At 43.7% G+C, this 23,358-nt stretch overlaps 1 protein-coding gene and 1 long non-coding RNA gene across 2 annotated transcripts in view; one reads left to right on the top strand and one right to left on the bottom strand.

Moving 5' to 3' along the window:
* Nucleotides 1-5,381: 5,381 nt before the first annotated feature.
* LOC142809951 (uncharacterized) lies at nucleotides 5,382-13,344 on the top strand. The gene is made up of 2 exons (XR_012894663.1): nucleotides 5,382-10,405; nucleotides 10,455-13,344. It is a non-coding gene; the product is annotated as an uncharacterized LOC142809951 (long non-coding RNA).
* Lamp1 (lysosome-associated membrane glycoprotein 1) overlaps nucleotides 12,897-23,358 on the bottom strand; it is a 63,251-nt gene continuing 52,789 nt past the window's right edge. Inside the window, exon 5 of the mRNA XM_037429262.2 lies at nucleotides 12,897-13,532. Within this exon, the coding sequence (XP_037285159.2) occupies nucleotides 13,390-13,532 (143 nt within the window). The 3' untranslated portion in view covers nucleotides 12,897-13,389. The remainder of the gene's footprint in view (nucleotides 13,533-23,358) is intronic.

Raw genomic sequence — 23,358 nt, 5'->3', positions numbered from 1 at the left:
AATAACAAGTGCATAAGTCATCTATCGCTCTTCAAGATCAAGAATTTTAACTTCCTGTTAGACAAGACATGAAGCGTATTCTGCTGTAAAACATGTGTCCATGTGCACAGTTTCGATGACTCATCATCGTCATCATCAGCCTAACTACATCCACTGCAGGACAGACCTCTCCCATGTTTCGCCAGTTAACTTGGTCCTGTGCTTGCTGCTGCCAACTACTTACCCGCAAACTTCTTAATCTCATCTGCCCACCTAACCTTCTGTCTCCCCCTAACCCTCTTGTCTTCTCTGCGAAACCAGTTAGTTACCCTTAATGACCAGCGGTTATCCTGTCTACGCGCTACATGCCCGGCCCATGTTCATTTCTTCTTGATTTCAGCTACGATATCCTTAACCCCGGTTGTTCCCTATTCCACTCGCTCTCTTCTTGTCTCTTATGGTTACACCTACCATTTTTATTTCAATTGCTCGCTGCGTCGTCCTCAATGCATGCTGAACCCTCTTTGTAAGTCTCCAGGTTTCTGCTCCGTAGCTAAGTACCGGCAAGATACAGCTGTTATATACCTTCCTCTCGAGGGATAGCGGCAATCTACCTGTCATAATTTGAGAGTGCTTGCCGAATGTGCTCCACCCCATACTTATTCTTCTAGTTACTTCGATCTCGTGGTTCGGCTCTGCGGTTATTACCTGCCCTAAGTAGACAGTCTTTTACAACTTCAAGTGCACTATTACCGATCTTGAAGCGCTGCTCCCTTCCAAGGTTGTTGTAGATTACTTTCGTTTTCTGCAGATTAATTTTAAGACCCACCTTTCTGCTCTCCTTGTCTAACTCCGTAATCATGAGTTGCAATTCGTCCCCTGAGTTACTTAGCAATGCAATGTCATCGGAGAAGAGCAGGTTACTAAGGTACTCTTCCTTAACTCTTATTCCTAACTGTTCCCATTGTAGGCCTCTGAAAACCTCCTGTAAGCACTCGGTAAATAGCATTGGGGAGATTGTATCCCCCTGCCTTAAGCCCACCTTGATTGGTATTCTGTTGCTTTCTTTATGTAGCACTATGGTAGCAGTTGATCCCCTGTAGATTTCTTTCAGGATGTTTATATATACTTCATCGACGCCCTGATTTTGTAGTGTCTGCATGACGGCTGATATTCCTACTGAATCAAACGCCTTCTCGTAATCTATGAAAGCTATGTATAGTGGTTGGTTATATTCTGAAAATTTCTCTATTACCCGATCGATAGTATGAATGTGGTCGATTGTTGAGTAGCCTGTTCGAAATCCTGCTTGTTCTTTGGTTGATTGAATTCTAATGTTTCCTTAACTCTGCTAGCAATTATCTTTGTAAATAACTTGTATACTACGGAGAGCAAACTGATCGGCCTGTAATTCTTCAAGTCTTTGTCACCTCCTTTCTTATGTATTAAAACGATGTTAGCATTTTTCCAAGACTCTGGTACTCTTCCCATCAGGAGACACCTCGTAAACAGGGTGGCTAGTTTTTCTAACACAATCTGTCCTCCATCTTTCAGCAGATCTGATGTTACCTGATCCTCACCAACAGCTTTGCCTCTTTGCATGCTCTCCAAAGATTTTCTGACTTCTATCATTACTGGTGGGGTGTGATCTGGGTTGCTGCTAGTTCTTATAGTATTAAGGTCGTGGCTGTCCTGGCTACTGTACAGATCTCTGTAAAACTCCTCCGCTATTTTAACTATCCAATTCATACTGGTAGTCATTTTGCCTTCTTTGTCCCTTAGTGCATACATCCAATTTTTCCCTATCCCAAGTTTCCTCTTCACTGCTTTGACGCTTCCTCCGTATTTCAGAGCGTGTTCAATTCTCTCCATGTTAAACCTTCTTACATCGGATACCTTACGCTTATTAATCAACTTCGAAAGCTCTGACAGTTCTAGTTTGTCTGTGGTACTTGAGACTTTCATGCTCTGACGCTTCTTAATGAGATTCTTCATTTCCTGGAAAAGCTTACGAGTGTCCTGTCTAACTACTCTGCCACCAACTTCCACTGCACACTCTGTAATTATACTCATCAGGTTATCATTCATTGTATCTATGCTATAGTTGGTTTTCTCAAGAAAAGCAGAGTTCTGAAGCGAGACTCTGAATTCCTGTACTTTCCCTTTCAGTGCTAGCTCATTGATTGAGCTTCTTGCGTATCAGTTTCTGTCGTTCTTTCTTCAAGTCTAGGCGAATTCGAGACCATACCATTCTATGGTCACTGCATCGTACATTGCCAACCACATCCACATACTGCACAATGACTGGGTGTGCACTCATTATAAAGTCTACTTCGTTCTTATTTTCGCCATTAGGGCTGCTCCATGTCCACTTGTGGTTTCCTCGTTTTCGGTAGAAGGTATTCAAAATCCGTAAACTATTGCATTCTGCGAATTCTACTAGTAGCTCTCCTCTGGCATTTCCAGTACCGATACCATAATCTCTTACTGCCTGGTCTCCAGCCTGTCTTTTCCCCACCTTTGCACCAAAGTCGCCCATCAGTATAGTATAATGCGTTTTTACCGTACTCATTGCCGATTCTACGTCTTCATAGAAGCTTTCAACTGAAGCGTCATAATGGCTGGATGTAGGCGCGCAAGCCTGTACCACCTTCATCTTGTATTTCTTATTCAGTTTAATTACGATATCTACCACCCTTTCACTAATGCTATAGTATTCCTCTATGTTGCCAGCTATGTTTCTGTGAATTAGAAACCCCACTCCCAGTTCTCTTCTGTCAGCCAAGCCCCGACAGCAAAGGACGCGCCCATTCTGTAGCACCTTATAGGCCTCATTTGTCCTCCAAACCTCACTGAGCCCTAATATACCCCATTTAACACCCTCTAGCTCCTCGAATAGCACAGCTAGACTTCCCTCACTAGATGAGGTTCTAACGTTAAACGTTGCCAAGTTCAGGCTCTAATGACGGCCTGTCCGGTTTCAGAGATTCTTGGCACCCTTTGCTGCGTTGCAGATCTGACCGCCGCCGTGGTCAGTTGCTCCACAGCTGCTGGGGTCTGAGGGCCGTGAGTTACTTGACGTTCGCATGTGGGAGGTAGTGGCCAGATGCTACACTAGGGTGGACAATCCTTCTCTAATGAGACCCCCCCCCTCCTCAATAAAATTCAATGACATTAGTAGAAAGTTTGTGTTATTAGTTTATGCATAAACATAAATTGAATCTAAATAAGTTGCTAACAGTCAAGATGTTTAAACGGAGGAGGAGGTAATGTTACTGTCGTAAGTACAGTTTATAAGAACGCAAAGGGCTCTATTTTGTAAATGCTGCAAGCATGAAAGATGACACCGAAAAGTATTACCCCATGAAGCATTACCGTAATTGATACGAGATTGTATGAAAGTGAAGTAAAGAGAAAGTGCTTTGTGAGAAAAATATAAGCGGGCTTTAAGTAACGCGTGAATGCCGAATGCTGTCATTTTTCCGACGTGAGCAATATGGAGGTCGAACTTAAGGTTGGCATCTAGGAGAACAAGGAATACGCTGTCATTGATATTAATAAAATGAGAGTCAATAGTGATCCCTCGTGATGAGGTTAACTTGCGTTAAGGTGATGTAAGAACCTGTGGGAATTCAGGCCAGCCCGCTGCCTTTGCGCAGGCTTTGCAGCCTCTTTCTTCGTTCTCATGTTCCGAGGACTCCCCTCCTCCGCTGTCTGCCGCTCTGGCAGAGCGGAGTGACGTTTAACCCTCTCACCCAGTAGCGGATGTCGACTGTGGCGCCGCCCACAGAGTTTCCGGAGAGGTATTGCGCGCGCGTCGGGAGTGAAGAGACCTTTCCGGGGACGACGTGGGGGTAAGCATGCTTTTCTTTTTCGTCCGTCAGCTCCCTTCTGAATTGTTCAGACTTCGCCAACGGCGCCATGCGCCCGCGGCGAACGCTTACCTTATGTCGCTCCCTTCTGAACGCTAGACCGAAGAGTGGTGCGGGTTCCTAGTGCGTAGCCAGGCAACGCCGACCGGTATCCCTCTGAAGCCAACGCGAGCGCCTTTGCCCTCGCTCGACCAACTGGGCCTTGGTCCCGGTGTCTACGTGAATCACCTTTACCACGGAGACGTCCTCGTGGCACTCTGTGGAGTACTTTTATGCCCACGGCGTGGATAAGCCTATTTGCTTTCCCGCCGCGCCTTTGCAATGGGCTGTACTGCATTTGGTGTTGCCACAGACAATAAACTGTTGCGACCTTCAGCAGTACAGTGCCATGGCGACGGTTAACGCGTGCCCTGCGGCTTGCTAAGACCAGACCCACGCTAGTGGCTGTACTCCTTCGAGATACGTGTCGCTACAAACCATAAATTTATTTAGATTATAACTAGATGATTTTCTTTACACCACATAAACGTTACAAAGTGTAGCATTCAATTTATAAGTGACACTAGTAAAACAACTGTAAGCAAAATAAATGGTAGTATCGTCTGCTTATAAAACACACTGAGCATTATTTATAATGTCAGGAAGGTCATTAATGTAAAGTAAAAAAAAGTAAGGGACCCAGTTGTGAGCCTTGCGGAACACCTTGATTTATTGTTTTAGTAGATGAAAATCAACCTGCTATGTATACATTATGTTTTCTATTAGCCAGGTAACTGTTGAAAAACTTGAGAAATGGGCCTGTGATACTGTAAGCGTCTAGCTTTTTCGACAAAATGAGATGATTAATGGTGTCGAATGCCTTTGAAAAATCCAAGAAAACTGCCCTTACGATGAACCCTGAATCAATGAAACGCTTGATGTAGTCAGAAAGAGAAAGAAGGGCCAAGTTAGCTGAACTTTCAGAGCGAAAGCCAAATTTGTCATGACAAGACTTCAATACATCAAATTTACTCAGATACTTGTTAAGTCAACTATAAATAACTTTTCGATGACTTCACTGAGGGAAGAAAGAACACAAATCGGATGATAATTAGAAACACATTGTTTATCACCCTTTTTTGAACATGGGAAGTACTTTGGCTATCTTTGAAAAAGTAGAAAAACTGCCACGCTTAAAGGCAATATTTATGAATTCAGTTAGTGGACTGCAAATGACACCTACTACAAGTTTTAGATGGCGTGCTGAGATGTTATCACACCAGGGCTGGCCTTCTTGAGAGTTTTCATTGCTGTGGCTACATCATCAGAGCTGATGGGAAAAAGGTTAGAACACTGTTGGTTAGAACGCTGTAGTTTACAGTGAGACCTTCCTTGTTCCAGACTAAACATTTTGAAAAAGTAGTTACTAAAGGCATATGTAACACTTTAAGGGTTATCCTGTGTAATGGTGTTACACGCCACTTTCTGCAAAGATGAGCTATGTGATAATTGATTCAGAAAATGATTTAACAGTTGCCATCGCTTTTTAGAGTTATTCTCTCTAGATAATTGTTCTTTATAGCATTTTTTTTAGCATTTTTCAAGAGACATGAAAGAACATTGGAATTTTTCGTGACGAGAAGCTGAAGCAGCGTTAAATGATTGTCTTTTTAGTTTTCAGCAAAAATTCTCTTTTTCGCGCATACTTTTCAGCACTCCTTTGGAAAGCCACTGGTTTTTAGGATATTTATACTTCTTACATTTAACCATTTTTGTACACTCTTCTACACCTTTAAGGAAAAGGGCAGAGAACAAGTTGAATGCCTCGTCTACATTGCATAAGGATGTAACACTTGACCAATTAATATTACGTATAGCAGTGAAGAACGATTCCTGGTCCAGTATGAAATTAATATACAAAGGTGTGTCAAATGGTTTCACGACACTAAATGCCAAAAAAATAGGATAATGATAACTGATATTCACATCAATTACTTCTGCACAGGGATGCTGAAAAATTACAGATACCATGATCAAGTAGTGAAGCACCACCACAGAAGAGACATCTAGTAGGCAATGAAATAAGACACTCGGAACCATAGCCACTGACACAATCGTAATAATCCATACTTGAACAATGGTCACATTTAAGCAAATGAATATTGATATCCCCAACCAAGATAACGTGCTTGTTTTCAGATGACAGCTGATGCAAAATGGTGTTAAGGTGAGAAATGAAATCCTTCCTGCTCGAAGTAGGTGAACGGTAAATACACCCAAGAATGATGTTCTGATTATCTTTTAGAAAATAATGATCAAATTCAATCCACATAGATTCACAAAGCAGGATGCCTAAAGAAATGTCTTGTCGTCGGGTGTAAGAAAAATCTGAGGCAATAAATATAGCTGAGCCACCACAGCTACCTGAATGACGGCTACAGTATTCAGCTTCCTACGACGACGGACTGAACAAATTCCCGTCATAAGTGCAGAGGCAAGTTTCAGAGATGAAACGACGGAAAAAGTATGCACAAATGAACTTATGAAATCATAAATATCATAGGAATTTTTGCAGAGGCTACGCGCATTGAAATGACTCACCGAGCAATTACTAACAGATAGCATACGCTTAGCCTCATCAAGTGTAAAATTGTCTAAAGACCAAGGCCATGCCACTTATTCCGAAGGAACGCAGAATCGCGATAGCACATACAGCCCGTTTTTTGCCACTTGAAATTAAAATATTTCGCAATGACGGTACATGCTCTTCTGTTACAGTCAGTTGTAGCTATGCTAACGTGCGCTAGAAATTTACAGCATACAAGTTGGGTTCGTATGCAATACCTGTGCAGCAGACAAGACTTATGCAGCAGGAACGCTCTTTGAGAGATAGTTGGCAATATTACAGCCCCAGGTCAATTGGACCCGCTGCGCCTGTCACCCTGATAGATGTAAAAATATTCGCAACAACTTAATACAGTTCAATTTATTGAAGTTAAAACAAGCGTACATTTAAAAGCAATGTGTTTGTCAGCTTGTGCAGCTGAATATTCCACTATATAATTTTAATGAGTCTGAGATTGAAACAATGCACAGAGAATGAGAAAAATAATATATTCGCAATTCATGAGACACTCGTTTTTTGATCGTCATGTATGTCTTGCAAGGATGGTAGTCTAGAACACTCAGAAAAAAGAAACTACTGGATAAAGCCCATTCATTTGAGTGCAACATCTCTACACCATACACAACAGAGTTCAACTTTTCTTCTTTCACTGTGAACAAGTGCATACAACCATTGCATGTCACATTTCCACTTAGAAAATTACTGGGACCAGTTGCTTCCAGTTCAACTGTTGATGGTCTCCGTCGGCAGCCAGCTGAGCTGTAAGTGAAACCAGTAACTAACTAAAGCCACTTGCAACTGGGACCAACTGTTCCCAGTTGAAACCAGTTTAGCAGTAACTGGGACCCACAACCTTCTCTATCTGGGATGAACTACTAACTGAAACCACTTCCAACAGGTATTGAAGAAAAAGCCACCTGTTCATTCCCAACTGAAACTAGTTGGCCTGCAACTGGAAGCAGTTGCTCTCAATGTCAGCTAAAACCATTTCGATTCACAGTTAGATTTTTACCTGGGAAAAATTGGTGACGCTAGATAGCGGGCACATGTGTAGATATTTTGGCATTTCACAGAAATGTGCCGTTTCTACACCGTGACATGCTTCTTGGCTTTGTAGTGTTAAGTGTGTAAATGTGCTGATGGTTCATGTGTGCGAGGGCTTTTTGAAATAGACTTAGAACGAAGTACGACACGTTTGTTCTTCACTGGTTTTCTCTTCTGAATAGTATCAACCAACTCGCACAGAAGACTACATTAGTGATGTTCTGTTTCAAAGATGGTTGTGGCAAATCGGCATCTAGATCCCATTAGCCCAATTTATTCCTGGGTAGAAGGTGCATATTACTCTGGTAGCCTGGCATTTGGCGTGAAGCACATCACACAGAGCACCGGACAAAGCGGAAGACTTAGAAGAGCTGCATTCACGTCCCGAGCGTTGCTTCACACCAACTTTATAGTTATGTGCCCTACCAAGTCAATTTTTATACCTTGCTAACCCTGTAAACCCACAGGTTGGGGATCTTTTTATAAAGCACTTTGTCAGTTTGCCCTTCCTTTTGAACAGCAGTTCTTTGACTTGCTTTGTCATTATTTCAGTGCAGACTCTCTTTGCATTTTATCGCCTATTGTTCAAAGCCCACCTCAAATAATACATATCATGTGGGAGGGAATAGACTCTTCAGCCAGAATATGTTGACAGTCCTCGCCAAACACCAGCGTTAGCACCGTCACAGACAGTGAAACTCAAATGTAGTTTAGAATTCAAGTTGTTTTAATCTAACACATTTCCACATCATTTAGAGCACTAAAGTTTTTCAGGTCCAGTTAATAACTTCAGGCGGCAGGCAAATCAAATGGGGTGCATTTGCCAAGTAGGCAGAGTGTTTGCTGGTAACAGGTGCCGAATACAGGTAGGTTTATTGAAAAAAAAAAAAAAGTTCGCCATTTTGCTGACACGCTGACCACACTGAGAGAACACGTCAGCAGGGGTTGTTCCGCAGCAAAATGATGCACTGACACCTTGGCACACACCTCAGCTCATGCATACTAACAGTGCCGGTGTTTAGAGCAAACTTAACAGTGCTTACCTGAGGAAGCTACTTACGCAGCCTGCACAAGCTGTAAAGGTTGTGGAATGGCATTAACAAGATTTTGACTTTTCACACAAAAAAGTGAACCAGGCCTGACAAATCTGAACACTGACAGACTGCCCTTCAGACCCTTCACATACATTTTATATATCATCCGCTGACATGGAAGCCCGGAAACATTGCTTAGAAAAGCTCGAAGTATGGGAAGAGAAGAGACTATCACCTCTCCATTCATCCACTCTCGACTGGTTTGCTCTTCCGACGTTGCTTCACTGAAGAAATTTTCTGAAACTTTGCACATTAAGTCTATGGCTTCCACAAAATGCACTTCAACTTTATTAGGAATGACAGACCTAGTACACTGTCAAAATCTACGATGACTGCGTTTGGTGCGGGAATCTTGAGGTGGCATCCCCATTTGCCTTTTCTTTTTGCGCGATTGCTCATTAAAAGTAGTCTCCCTGTAAGTGGAGTTTTAAGAATTGTGCAATTTTACTTCACTAATACAAAAAAACTTTATTCAGTGTCCCTTTATTGTGCAAAAGCTAGAGGTCATTTTTGAGGTTACGCAGCAGACAACTCATGCTTGCCACTGCATTTGCAGTGTGTGCTGTTCCCTGACCTTCCATGTCATCGCGTGTTGCATTTACAACAGTGTGGTGTTTCCTTCACTACTGTGTGCTGCATGAACTTAACGTGCCAAGACAGCAGCTCAATGCTGCGTGGTGACGATGTAACCACGCCCTTTTCGCTCCACTGTATTACTGCATGCAGTGAAAGATGCAGCTCAGCGACGACGCTAAGTTCATGTCTCACCCCCAGTACAGAAGGCACAGAGTCTCAAAATGTGGTTTCGATGACTCCTCTGCACAATGCGAGGACTGCTTCACAAACGATGCTTGCTCTACCTTAGTGTAGACCGTGCCGACATGAATGGCTATATGGTTCATGGGACACTTTGCGACGCACGAGTGATTAAACATCTACAAGTTCTTGGAGCCCCATAAATGCATCACCAGTGGTCTCGAGGCACAACCAAGAGTAAAGTTTTAAGTACTTGTTGCTGGGCTAGTCTGTACAACAAAAATGAGGGAAAATTTCAAATACCCAAGGACTCCAGGAAAAAGAAAGCACAAATAAAGCATCACAACCCCAGCTGATTTACTTGCAGAACAGCAGAAAGTGTACGTATGCCGCACCACACATGTACAAACAGCACTGCCTCACGTGACCACTAGAGACCGGATTATAAGCAAATGTCTATTCCGTTTCTTGCGTTCCTATCGTGCTACTTTGTTATACGAGAATCAATTAGAGGTTAAGAAGAACTTTTCTAGTGTCCTTATAATGCCTATTGCGAACGTTTCTGCCCAAGTTCCTAGAAGTGCTTATAAATGCTGATTTCCGAAATCTGTGCCTATGTAAGCACTATTTAACCTCAAATTTTGCTTTCGAGTACAGTTGAAGGAATGTATGTTACCGGGCAAAATTGATGTTTTTGGAACTATGGCGTGCAACCTATACACCCATTTCATAAGTTCCTTTCAGCATGTTAAAGGCTACATGGCCTCTTAACTAATAGGATGGTTGATTAGCCTACACATGTGCATTTTACTTAGACATTGGAAATTTTACATGGAAAATGGAAGTTGTGTGTCCAATCAAAAGTTTTTTTTAGCTGGCTCATTACAGGCCGCAAAAGTGCGATGAGAGGAGAGGAGCTGGAAACCTTTGCCACTGGCCCAGAGTAGACTGAAAGCCAAATTCCTTTTCTGCCCTCTTTGCTATCGGAGCAACTATCGGAGCAACTATCGGAGCTTGCAATACGCAGACTCATTAACACATCATACGCATGCAAGGTTACATTCGCATCACGTGCGAATGTAACCTTGCATTCTCCCAAGCCAGGTTGTGCATGAAAGCTGTATGTCGTTTCGATGTTCTCTATATTGCACTGCCCGTTTCTGTGGGACGGATCCCTCTATGCACCCACGTTTGGAGAGGCTGGCACAAATCGTGTATCCTTAACGTGATGTACAGTGCTGCACCGCTGGAACTGCTCTAAGGAACGATGCACCAAAAACGCACCAAGCATTGTGAATGCTGGCGCCAGCACGTTATAAGAACAGCGAGAACACCAACCCAAATGAAATGGAGGCAGCTTAGTCCTGCATCTCGCTCGATACGAAGTTAAATAAGTAATGCGCATAGATTCTGTTCATGTTTCGATATTTCGTCAACCTTCATTCAGGCTACAGATTCAGGCTACCTTCAACTACGTCCACCTTCATTCAGACTACAGATTGCACAAACTACACACGTTGCCTGGAATAATTCTCCCACTGCGACATAATATTTTGACGTACACTGGATCATTCCTTGCTGTATACGTCAACTTTGCCATGTTGGGATGCGCGCCCGTGATATGAAGGCCAAGTGGTGTTCAGTTCGACATGTTGCCTTTTTTCTGGGCCACATATTAAAAATCTTGGCAGATGAGATCGCAAACGGTCAGTGTATGCATTTCTCTAGCCTGCTGAAAATGCTCAAACCTGGTGAAAAGCCCTTTGTGTTCACAAGCAGAAAAGAAATTGACCCTGTGCGATTGGACCAAATTTACACAAGGCTATAAGATCCTCCTGGCCTATTATCACTCCGGCTATTTGCTCCTGTGTTGCCCTTCTCAGACATGTTGAAAGGAAAGAGACTTAGAAGAGTGTTTACTTGACGGACACTTTACTCATTATGCTAGAACATAAAATAAGACCGTATTCTTCAAACCATGCGGGAAAGATTGAATGCCTATTCTAATCCAATGGTGCCTTCGTACCATCATAAACTGAATTTAAATTTTGTCAAAGTTGATTGTGCCTAAAGTTGAGATTTTGGAGGCCTATAGCACTGTTTTGCCTGCCTGTTTTTGGTACCAAAAATTCAGTTTTTAAGTGCTTTAAGAGTGCCTCTAGTGATCACTACACATCAAAACTCTGGGTCATTAGAAAGGCACGTCTAGTCCATGAACGAAGAGCGAAATGGAAACTCTCGTGGACAAAATTGCTGATGTCTCTTATAGACAAGTTTCCTTGATTTTTCATCCGCAATGCTTTCATTTCCAGGACCAGAGCATCCGAGTTTTTGGCAAGAACAGAAGCTCTTTAAAACCTTTATCATGAAAACAGTTGGTGTACTTGCCAAAAGCTCGGGCTCTCTACCCTGGGAAATAATGAGAGCATTTTGAATGAAAAAGAAAGGCAACTTATGTATAAGTGTAATTAATAGACTTTGGCACATCAGAGTTCCGATTTTGCTTATTTTTGCTGGACTAAATATGCTTTTCCAATTTCATCACGTCTAGCGATTGTGTTTGACAGTGCTGTTTGCCCGTATGTGGTACGGTGCATAGGTTTTCTGCAGTTCTCCAGCAAAAAAAATCGGTGTGACACTCTTTCTTTGCACTTCTTTGTCCTTGTGGTCACCAAATGCCTCGTAGTGAAGTTGTTAATCATCTTCGTTGTAAAGAAAGACTGTACATTATGCACTACTTTGAGTTTCTTCTAGGTATTCGTCCATTTAGAGCTCGCCGATGTGGCACCTAGCCCATTGTAATTTGTTGCCACTGTTCACTGGATACCATTTATGCTTGTTCCTCATGCCCGCGTTTCTGCTTGCAGAATTTAATTGAGCAAGCTTAACACACTCATCTTGCAGTCATTGTGCAGGTATTGAAGGAAAAGCCACTGCTGCAGTGGCTGGCAGGAAAGTTCTGTGTGCGCACATCACGTGCATAAATAGCTGACCTCAATAAAGCCAGCTCGCACATTAAAGCAGAGCATCCCTCCCTGCAAACTTATGCTACAAATTTTGTTCAGCCAGAAAACTGACCTTGGACAACAGCTCAGTTGTCCAAAAGTCGTCCATGTGTGCTTCCTCCACGCTTGTTTCACACAAAGTGGCCTAAAAATTTGATGCAACTCGAAATGCAACAATGAGTTGCTGCCTCGGAACTTTCAAAGTTTATCCAGCACGCAGCTACTAGTAGAGAAACTTCCAAGATCGCAGTATTGTAGACTCAACTCGCAAGGTAACAGAATGCCAGGGGCCACCATGCAACACCCCTAACACAAACACCGAGCACAGTGGCTGTGTGACTAACTCAAAAAATGGTGCCCCGCCTGTTTAAGAGCATACAAGCAAAGGGGGAAAAAAGACAGGGTTGCTTTTTACCTAGGTGAATGATGAGTTTCTAAGAGAAGGCACATTCCAACTGCATCTTATTGCAATAACAGTTCAAACTGGCCCAATGCACTAGTGGCTGCGCACTAGGCAGTAAGACACGTTGAGAGAACAAAGTATGTAGAAAGTGGTTTATTAACTTTCAGTAAAAACGCTCAAACTTGAAAAGTACTTCTGCCAAAGAGGGTACCATCAATTGTGGTACCCCAATCCCTTATTGGGTATTCTCCTGACCTGCCCCTCCATTCTCCTTTTCAGCTTATTACTGTTAAAACCTAGGAAATGAACAAACTACACATTGAAACCAACAGTTATGGCGCTTCTTCCCCATATGTACAGTGTCTGCAACACTAGAGGGAAAACCCGCACATTTTGAAAACTGCCACATGGTTTGATTGCGAAGCTGCACACATGTAGCCAATAAGTGTCGCCGCATACCGCAGGTGGGCTAGGATACAGTACCCTGTCTGGATGCTGGGCACCACCGACTGGCGCACAAAACGCCTGCGTACCAATTGACAGGGAAGGAGCAGAGTAAAGACATCTCCAGTCCAAGGCAAAAAAAGTGAAAGCAAACCAAACAAAGAGAAGGGTATATGAAACATAACTTCTAGACGGACTGGTATCCCTTCTGTCGGCTCTTGCTTCGCCCAATGAGGTAGGCGATGAGCACAATGATGACCAAAGCTGCCAGTGCCGACCCAACTGCAATGGGCACAATGTTGCTAATGTCACCTGCCGAGCACTCTACAGCTGTAAGAAAGAAGAAATGCAATAATAAGCCTCTAAGACAATTATAGATGGGCATTTTTAAAAAGTTAAGCCAAAAAATGACTATGGCAACTTTGCAAAGAATGAAGCAGATTTTAGTGCAAACGCTTATCAAAGCCATTTTCAAGTAAGCAGCAATTAGATGTTTAGAACCTGAAAATAAGTCAGTTTATAGCGCTTTGAAATTTCGTTCTAGGTCACTTTAGGATTTACATCAAAGCAGTTTTCATGCCTTGTTTAAGTAGGAATTGTGTAAAATATGAAAAACCTCATTTAAGCTTGTATGTGCAACATCCAATAGTGATAAGATTGTCTTTCTAAAATCTTGTATGTATAAAGTAGGAAAAATTTCTGTGCAGCAGCAAGGGGCTCATATAGTTAATAAACCTACAAAAGCTGCACAGCGATCTTGATTTAAATGTGAAGCATTTATGTACTGCAGGCACTTAAACGTCTGCACCTATATTTCTATAGATCTATTTCTCTCCGTCTCTCGACCGTCCATCCCTTCATCTATCAGCCTACATCTGGGCACTCTGGTGATAGCTGCCTTAGCTAGGGTAGAGTGTACTAGAACAAGAGTGTGCCCCGACATATCCTCGAAAAGTGAAACACAAGCAAGTTATATCCACTCGCGGCGCTGCGGTCTGTAGTCTGCAATATGTCGTCGCTCAGAGATAGAATGCCCACTTCCCACCCAAGAGACACAGGTTCGAATCAGTTTCATTTATAGTTGTATTGGTTTGCTTCCTTTTTTTTAAAATCTAGGTTCAGTTGTTACATATTGTTACAAAAAGCCATGTGAAATATGAAGTAAAAAAGAAGAAATTTGAAAGAGTGTACTGGGAAGCCTACTTGAACGGCTTCCCAGTACGCTCGCTGCCCAATTTCTTGTCGCCAAAACGGGCAAATTTAAATTTATTCTGAAGTTGAGTGGCTAGACTAACAACCTCATTTTCTGGTGTATAAGGCTTTTTCCCCCAAAATTTTTGGAGGTGTGTCTTGTACAACGATGAGTCTTGTACATACTTTTGAAGTTCCTTTGAGAAAAAGTTGCGTCAATACTGATTAGCTTTTTTTTATAAACGTCATAAGCTATTCGATGCGAATAATGAGTCATAATTATTAGAATGATGACTCAGCGTGCAGATACAGTTACACAACAAAAAAATACATAATGTCACCGTGGAGTTAAGCTCACGGATGCTGCACAAGTTTCGGAGGCTGTACTTTGAAATCTGCATAAGATCACGATAGGTGCACAAATCAAATCCAATCCAAGTTCGGCTCTGCCTCTGCCGCTGTTCAGTGAGCCGGGCAGGTGTTCTCTGGTCGGGCCAGTCTCCATTTGCAACCTTACCCGTTCTGTTGGTCCGCGCTTTTGTTATCTTCACCTGCAGTATGCCGGCTACGTGTAAAAGCTACACGGCAAAGTTTAAGCTTACCGCTGTGAAGTATACTGAGGAGTACGAGAACTGGGCAGCGGGCCTTCATTTCGACGTAACTGAAAAGATCAGATCATGGCGACAGTCAACCGGCAAGCCATGAGGAGCGACAACAAAAGCTGACCGTGGCAAGATGCCACGATGGCCAATCCTTGAGGGACGTCTGCACACATGGATGGTGGAGCAGCATACCCAAGGCAGGGCAACGCCGACAGTGCAGCTGCGTCTCAAAGCGCAGGCGCCAAGTTAAGAAGATGGGTGCAGTTGATTTTGTTGGTGCTCCAGATTTATCCGCCGCAATGCGCTGGCAACGAGGACCCACACAAGCATGTGCAAAAATCTGCCAGCAGTCTTCAAAGACAAGCTTGAAAGGTTCCAGGCTTTCGCAAGAAACGCCATTGAAGACGACATAGGCGACAGCCATATAATAAATCTGGACGAGGTGCCACTCGCATTTGACATCCCAATGAAGAGGAGTGTGGAACCGAAAGATGACAAGGCTGTCATCATCAAGGCCATGAAAAAGCTTACTTGACGATTGTGCTCGCGTGTTGCGCCTACGGGCTACAAGTACCACCAATGCTTATCTTTAAGCGGAAGACGATACCGAAAAAGGCCTTCCCATCTGGCGGAGTCATAGAAACTAACGCGAAAGGCTGGATGGACGAAAGAATGATGGGCGACTCGAGAAATGCTTTTCTAAGCGACTGTTTCTTTCATAAGAAGAAAGGGCTCCTAGTCTTGGGCAGTATGCGGGCACGTATAAAAAGCCGACTTTGAAACTCATCAAAGCAAAAAACTGCACCACTGCCGTTAATCCCAGGCGGGATGACAAATATGCTTCAGCCACTGGACATCTCAGCAAACTGCAGTTTCAAGGCTATTCTGTGGCGCCTGTGGGAATCGTGTATGTCCGACAGCGAGCACAGCTGCACTGCAACCGGATGCATGAGGCATGCTTGGTTTTGCGAAGTCTCGCAGTGGGTGCGCGAAGCCTAATGCGCTGTCACAGGCCACCGTAATTGCAGGGTTCCGCAAGGCAGGCCTGCTAGCATCCTCAACCCCTGACCTCAATGACAACAGCAGCGATTTTGAAGACTAAGCAGAAGAGGTCCCTGTGTTGCTGTCACAATGCTCACTGAGCTATTTCAAAGTGTGTTGGAAGATTGAGGGCTTCGACCATTGAGGGCTTCGAAGAATAAAGTTTTTCCTACAGTTATGTGGGACATTTTTGTGGGTCTGCATTAATTTTTCTTTCAAGTTTAACGTTGTATAGGTTTTCTTACGGACTAGCACTCAGAAATGTAAGTACGGTATTTCACAATGCTCGCTCTGACGCACATTATGAAGCTTCTTTGTGGACAGCAAGTAACTGCAGGTGCATCTAATTGCGAATTCCACTGTTAGATCTGGAGCAGCCGCTGAAATCCTGGAGAGAGCACTCTGATTGTGCCAAGCCAGATCTGCAAGTGGAACACGTGAATGCCCTGCCCGAGGTCAAGCCGGAAGTTGTTCGCACAGTCACTGAACCTGTACCGGAAACTTCCTCGACATAGCCGATTATCTTCGGCTATAGTGCCCAGACTTCAGCAGTGATTGATATGTGGGGTTTAACATCCCAAAACTACCATATGATTACGAGAGACGCCATAGTGGACGGCTCCGGAAATTTTGACCACCCGGAGTTCTTTGACGTGCACCCGATTTGAGCACACGGGCCTACAGCATTTCTGTCTATCGGAAATGTAGCTGCCGCAGCCGGGATACGATATCGCGACGAGCGGGTCAGCAGCCCAGTGCCTTGGCCACTAGACCACTGCGGCGGGGCAGACTTTGGCCGTGCACATGGCGGAAAAGCACGTACAGCTTGTCATCCTTGCTGCTGCTACTGCTCGCTGAACTAGCGTTCTCACTATTGCTCAAACCGAGAAGCAAACCAGCAGCAGCATGTCTGGCAGCATCAAACAATGCTATTTTATAAATGTAAACAAGCGCACGGGGCACCGCCTCAAAAAAAGAAAAAAACCTCAAGGCAGCTGAGGGCAACAGCGCTGCATGACTGTACTGGAAATGATGGCAACACATTCTCGGTGTTCCAGGGATTTCGCTGGAAAAAAAACAGCGGTGATTTGCTGAAATGCATGCCTGCAAAAAAAAAACAAGACATCACAGCAACACAGTATTGGCATGTGCACAGCATGTCATCTGCTCCTCACTCCGTCAGCACATGATGCGAATATTTGCGCATGCTTTCTGAAAAAATTAAGTATTTAGGGATGGACACAGTGATGAAATTTGCAACGTGCTTTGCCTCAAAAACAATCATTGAAGCTTTCGAACAGTTTTAGGAGCAGGTGTTGCAGGCAAGAGGCCAGCAGTGCAAGTACGCAAATTACGGCACTCGGAGGTTCGCATACATCGTAAGTTCCGCTAGACAAATAACTTGTATTTCCAGAAAGATGGGGTGAATTGTGACACCCCGACGTTGCGAGAGGCATGTCTTATTTTTCGCAGGCATACATTTCAGTCTATCAAGGCTGTTCTTTATATAAATTTTTCATGCTGGCTTCAGCGAGGCCGGGGTGCTTCAGCTGCCATTCATTAGTATTGCTAGGTTGCATTGTCCTGTGGCTCTTAAAGGCCATCCTTTTCTGTGGATTTGCGACGAAATCAGGATCGGGAATTGGCACACAGCAGCCAAAGTTTTCTAATTAACCGGACTAGTGCTGACCACCGCTTCAAGTTATCCGCTCATACTTTCGTAGACAAATACTGGATCGCAAAAATACTTCGAATTAAGCAAGATTTTTTAAATGTCATAGTTCCAAATAATGAGGTTTTATTGTACCTTTTTTCTGAGAAACCTACCATCCCCCTTATTTTTCATGCAATCTGCTTATGATAAAGATCCATGACATTTGAGTATTGCTATACAGTCACAGACTGTCTATTCGGACTTGGCAGCCACCACTGAAAAGTGAACAATAGAAGTTAAAAGAAGAAAAACCTATACAGCCGAGCGCGGTTATATCAAACCCACATATATCGAATTTACGAGTATATCGAACTGGCAAGTTACCCCCTTGAAATTCCTTTGCGAAACTATTCACACGTTTATATCGAACGGTATTTTTATACTCCTTCGGATATATCGAACACTGCGCAAGCTTGAAGGGCGCATGAGCACTTGCCTGAAACAGCTGCTAACCTCTTTACTCGCCACACCGTCTCATAACGTCCTGGGGTCATCCCCACATTACACGCGATCAAGGAAGCACCAGTGTTGTGGTTACGCTATGGGGAGATACAAGAGCTACGCTGGTGCTTTTAAGTCAGAAGTGATTGATCATGCACTAAATATCGGCAACAGGGCCACTTCGTATTTTACGAGTTTTGTGGCGCTACTGGCAACGGCAGCACGGGCAGCTGAAAGCTACCGAGACAAGCTGGGCCTTCCCTGTGCCTAAGAATGGGATAGATGATAAGAGTTTATTTCGACACAAAGTAAGAGCGGACGATTCTATGTTAGATGGCTGGCTATCAGCCCAAGGTTGACGTACGCTAACATTTTGCGGGCTCTGGTAGAGTGACAAACACCAACGCTACGCCCGCATGCTTTGTGCATGGTATTTGAAAACAATTTGCTTGCAGCTTTTGTGGCTCAAATAAATCTTTCCTTGTGTTGACCCCGTGGCATTATTGTTAAAGTCATAATTAGTACTTCTCAAAGCTTTTAGTTGCTTGCGTGAAAATCCTGATTTATAGCCCCTTCTGTTTATTTTTGTTTGTTTTTTTTTGCGCAGTGCATTGTCGCAGGAAACTTTCTCCACGCAATTTTCGTAACTCATGAATTTTTGCCTGAATTTGAAATAGGGCGAGGGTCACTCCAATTTTCACCAGCAAAACATCATATGACTTCAGTTTGCCGCAATGCTTAACGTTGCTGTCGAATGATCGTATTTTCCGGGACATGTTAAGTGGAATGCATTGACACAAAGCTCTATGGGAGCATTTCTACCTTTCACGATTTTGAGCATAGGAGCCAGGAAATTGTACAAAAAGGGAACGTGTGAACAAGATTCTACTGTATAACGTTGCTTTAACGTCTCACTAGTGACGCATTTGATCCAGCTGGCGATATCGATGTGAAAGTAGTTGAATTAATGCACACAATGTTTGGTTGGTTCAACCACATCTACTGTCTCGGTGTGTTTCAAGAGCCGTGCTCTCATTTCAAGCCCCCACGCGTTATTAGAGTCCTTGACCACCTGCCGCTGTTTTAAGGATCAGTTCGTCAGAAGTCAGGGTCCCTACTTCCCCTGCCGATGCAAGTAAAATTTCCCATGCAGATTCCCTTCGGTTCTGTGAAAATAGTAAACGTACATGTATTCAGTGAACCATTCACTACAATCACAGGTGCACATTCTTCTTGAAGTTGCTTCTGCTGTCATCCTAAACTTTGGTCCGTGACCTAGCCTCTTCCTGCAAAGCTTGTTTGTTGATCTTCCCGTAGGAGGCGGGCGGGGGGGGGGGGGGGGGTAGCTTGTTCAAGATTTTATACTGACCTCTTTGTTGAAATCCAGTAGTTGTAGATGCATCTGTAGATGTGCAACAAGTTTTCAACAGGATTTGAGTACTCAAGAGAGCCCTGAGGAGCATGAAATATCTAATTTTTTCTAAGGAGTACTTAAAAAACTGTATTGAAGGCTAACCAGATAAAGGCAAGTGTTGCAAACACCTTGTGGTGTGCAAGAGGAGCCCAACAATAACGTTCAAGCATTACTCAATGTGTCAGAACGATTCCTTACAGCCGGCTCCGTCGAAGAAATAAAGTGGACTGATTAAACAAAACTTGCTTAAACGGAAAATCCAAATAAACGAAACTATTTAGGCACATTTGGTTGGTCTCCTTTATATTTAATGATAAAAAGTTTCAGGTAATCCGAACATGTTTTTTCACTTACATCGATTAAATCAAACTAAAACGGGCAAAATCCATGATTGGCGGAAGTCGCCATGGCAGCCTAGCAACCATGAAACAAACGCCAAAGCTAGACTGGCCGTGCTAATCCAGCGATTATACATGTCCGCGAGACTTAACTAATCGACTCGTCGTGAACTTGAGACGAAAACGAAAAACGGCAGCACAATGCACTTTTGCTCTTAACTCTTTCCTTACCGCGCCTATTCAATTTCGATTAATCTGATCGATGGGTTCAATTTGAAATTCCCGCGCCCCAACACGCCGTATGGACATGAGGCGCCATCTGAAATGAAGCTCAGGAAGCACACAACCAGTGTCAGTTTCGGTTTCCGGACACCCGCTGATTTTGACCGTGCTTGGAAGATAAGCGAGCGCCTGGCGATAGCGGCAGCCATGGTGTCGTCGTCGCGCGCCGGGTCTGAAAGGAATCGTCGTATTTCTCGCGATTCTAGTGTTGTTACAGTAGATTTTTCGGATGAAAGTGGTAGCAGTGGCTCTGAAGAAGATTCCCTATCATCGGAGTTTAGCACCGACAGCGATGAGGCCCTCAACACACCGGGAACGTCATCGTCAGCTCGACGGTGAGTTTTTTTACGGGATTTATCGCGTTGTTGAGCGCCTGCGAGGGGACCGAGCGTGTTGTCACAGTTATTTCTATCCGCAGGGTCTCTACATCCTATGGGCGCGATTCAATGCCTCCCGCTGCACAGCACGTGCAGTTTTGTCCAAGACGGAAACCGGGAGTCGATCTGGGCATGGCGCGACGGAGCAGCGCTAGTCGGTTTCTTCGAGCCCTGGATTTCTTCCTGCTGTTTTTCTCAACGGAACTCGTCACAGCGATGTGCGAGAACACAAATAAATACGCCTGGGCGCACATTCTCGAGAAACCAACGTACTCGGAACGCGACGGATCGTGGAAAAATCTTTCCCCAGATGAAATGATGAAGTTCATCGGACTCCTCATCTACATGGGGATAGTGCAACTGCCTCGCCTGCACCTCTATTGGAGCACAGCAGAGTTGTTTTCTGGGCTAATTCCACGTGGGGTTATGCCAAGAAAACGTTTTTTCTCCTTCCTCGGTATCCTGAGCGTGACGGATCATGAAGCTACCAATCCTGCTACAGACGGCAAGCTGCACCGAATTGCTTTTTTACTTCGGCACATCAATGATGTATCTGCGCTCTATTTCCAGCCAGACCGTGACATTACCGTCGACGAAAGAATGGTGAAATCCAAAGGCCGTTCGGAAATACGACAGTATCTTCGCGACAAGATTGTCAAGTGGGGATACAAGCTGTGGGTCCTCGCCGACTCCAATTCCGGCTACACAGTGCAGTTTGGTGTCTACACCGGGAAGCGTGAGACACCGAGCGTAAATGGACTCGCATTTGATGTGACTAGCCTGTGTGAAATGTATTTTGACCAGGGATACACACTATTCATGGACAATTTTTACACGTCCACGTCTTTTTTTATACCTCCTGGAGCGGAAGACTTGCTTGTTGAACGACACGGAAGGATCGTCGCACGTTCCCTGCGGAATTGAAGGACTCCACATGGAAGAAAAAGGCCAAGAGGGGAGATGTTCGCTGGCTGCGGCATCAAGGCGTCCTGTATCTTCAATGGAAGGACAGACGCGTGGTGCACATGATGAGCACTGCCCATACTGCGAACAGCCATGTGACTGCAACAAGAAAACTAAAGGTCGCTGGCCAATGGAAGAAGGTCCCAATTAGGAAACCAAGACTAGTTGAAGAATATAATGCAGGCATGCTTGGAGTAGACAGGTCAGACCAGCTCATTGCATCGTACAATGTGTTGATGAAGTGCGTCAGGTGGTGGAAAACTTCTTCCACTGCATCGACATCGCTGTTGTGAACAGTTTTATTCTTTTTGAGGCCCATAGGAGAAAGCACCCCGAAATTGCAGAACTGCACCGAGCGCTTCGTTACGACCAGCTTGCCTTCCGAATGGAGCTTGTGAAGCAGCTACTGGAAATTGAAGCCACAGGTTTTGGCAGCGCCCCTCCCCCTCGAGAGTCTGCGCACAAGCCAAAAGTGATGGAAACTAGGCGCAACTGCAAGCTCTGCTATGCGAGCCGCAAGGTTGAGCACAAGACGAGCGTCTTTTGTGAAACGTGTGGCGTTTACTTGTGCTTCATCGCGACCAGAGACTGTTTTGGTGAGTGGCACCGCCACCACAAGGGATAAAACATTTTTGTGTGGTCTCACAGTTATTTACGTGTACTCTTGTAACCTCTGTGGTCTTTATAAGCAACTACTACCTAACCAATGTATATTCAGAATTTGTATTGCCATCTTTTCGCTTGTTACACCCACTTTTTTTTTGAAAAAAAAAAAAAATTGTGTACTTGAGAATTTTTTTGTTCGTTATTTTTTTATTCTTACTGTGTAATAATAACTTCTAAATTTATTGAAATAAATAGACCATTCATTCCTCTACATTTTCATGGGCTGCAGAGCATCTAAAATATTTTTTATCTGCGGATAAAATTCTTTTTTTTTGCACCCTCATAAAATTGTCCCGTAATCACAAGTGCTAACTTTTTTTTGCTGTGCTAACAATTTTTATGTGTACTGTTGAAACTTTTAGGATACTTAGCTATGTAAATATGCCACAAAACGTATATCTTGAATTTGTTTTACTGAGATATTTGTGCCCACCATGTTTACTTTTCCACATTTTTTTTGCCGTAGTTGCGAGAAATTTGTTGTTTGGGATTTTTTTTCTGCTACTGTGTTGCAAACACATGTTTTGTATTTATATCATTAGAAAGTGCATTTATTTGTCTACATTTTGGTGTATTACAATCAACAAAAAAACATTGTTATATAACGATAAACTTTTTTTTCTGCACCACATGAAAACGGGTCTTTTCCTGGCGGTAAGGAAAGAGTTAAGGAAAGTAATTATTCCAGAACTTGACCGCAACGACCTATCAAAGACAGAAATCGCGAAGTTTCAATATTCGCAAGTCCACACTGTTGAGGATACTCAAGAACAAAGGGAAGATTGAAGAAGCTGCAAAGCTTGGGAACTTCGCCATGGACAAAATACAGATGAGAACGGCGGTGTACGAAGAAATCGAAGGTGCTTTTTTTTCTCACATTCAAGTGTGCACGCAGTGCGAACTTCCTGATCAGCGGCCCCATTTTTGAAGAGAAGGCCAGAGAGATTGCTACTCCCATGGGTATCGAGCACTTGCGGGTACGCGATGGCCGTCAGAGCCATTTTAAAAAGCGGCATGGTCTTGTCTAGAGCTAGTTTCTGGAGAAAGAGTTTCTGGAGAAAGTGTGGCTGTAAACAGATATCTGTAAGCAATATTAGCAACAGTTTTCTTTGTAATACTATATAAGT

Source organism: Rhipicephalus microplus, chromosome 1, assembly GCF_043290135.1.
Source record: "Rhipicephalus microplus isolate Deutch F79 chromosome 1, USDA_Rmic, whole genome shotgun sequence".
NCBI lineage: Eukaryota > Metazoa > Arthropoda > Arachnida > Ixodida > Ixodidae > Rhipicephalus > Rhipicephalus microplus.
The sequence above is the reverse complement of the archived record's forward strand: the minus strand, read 5'-3'. Positions and strand labels throughout refer to the sequence as shown.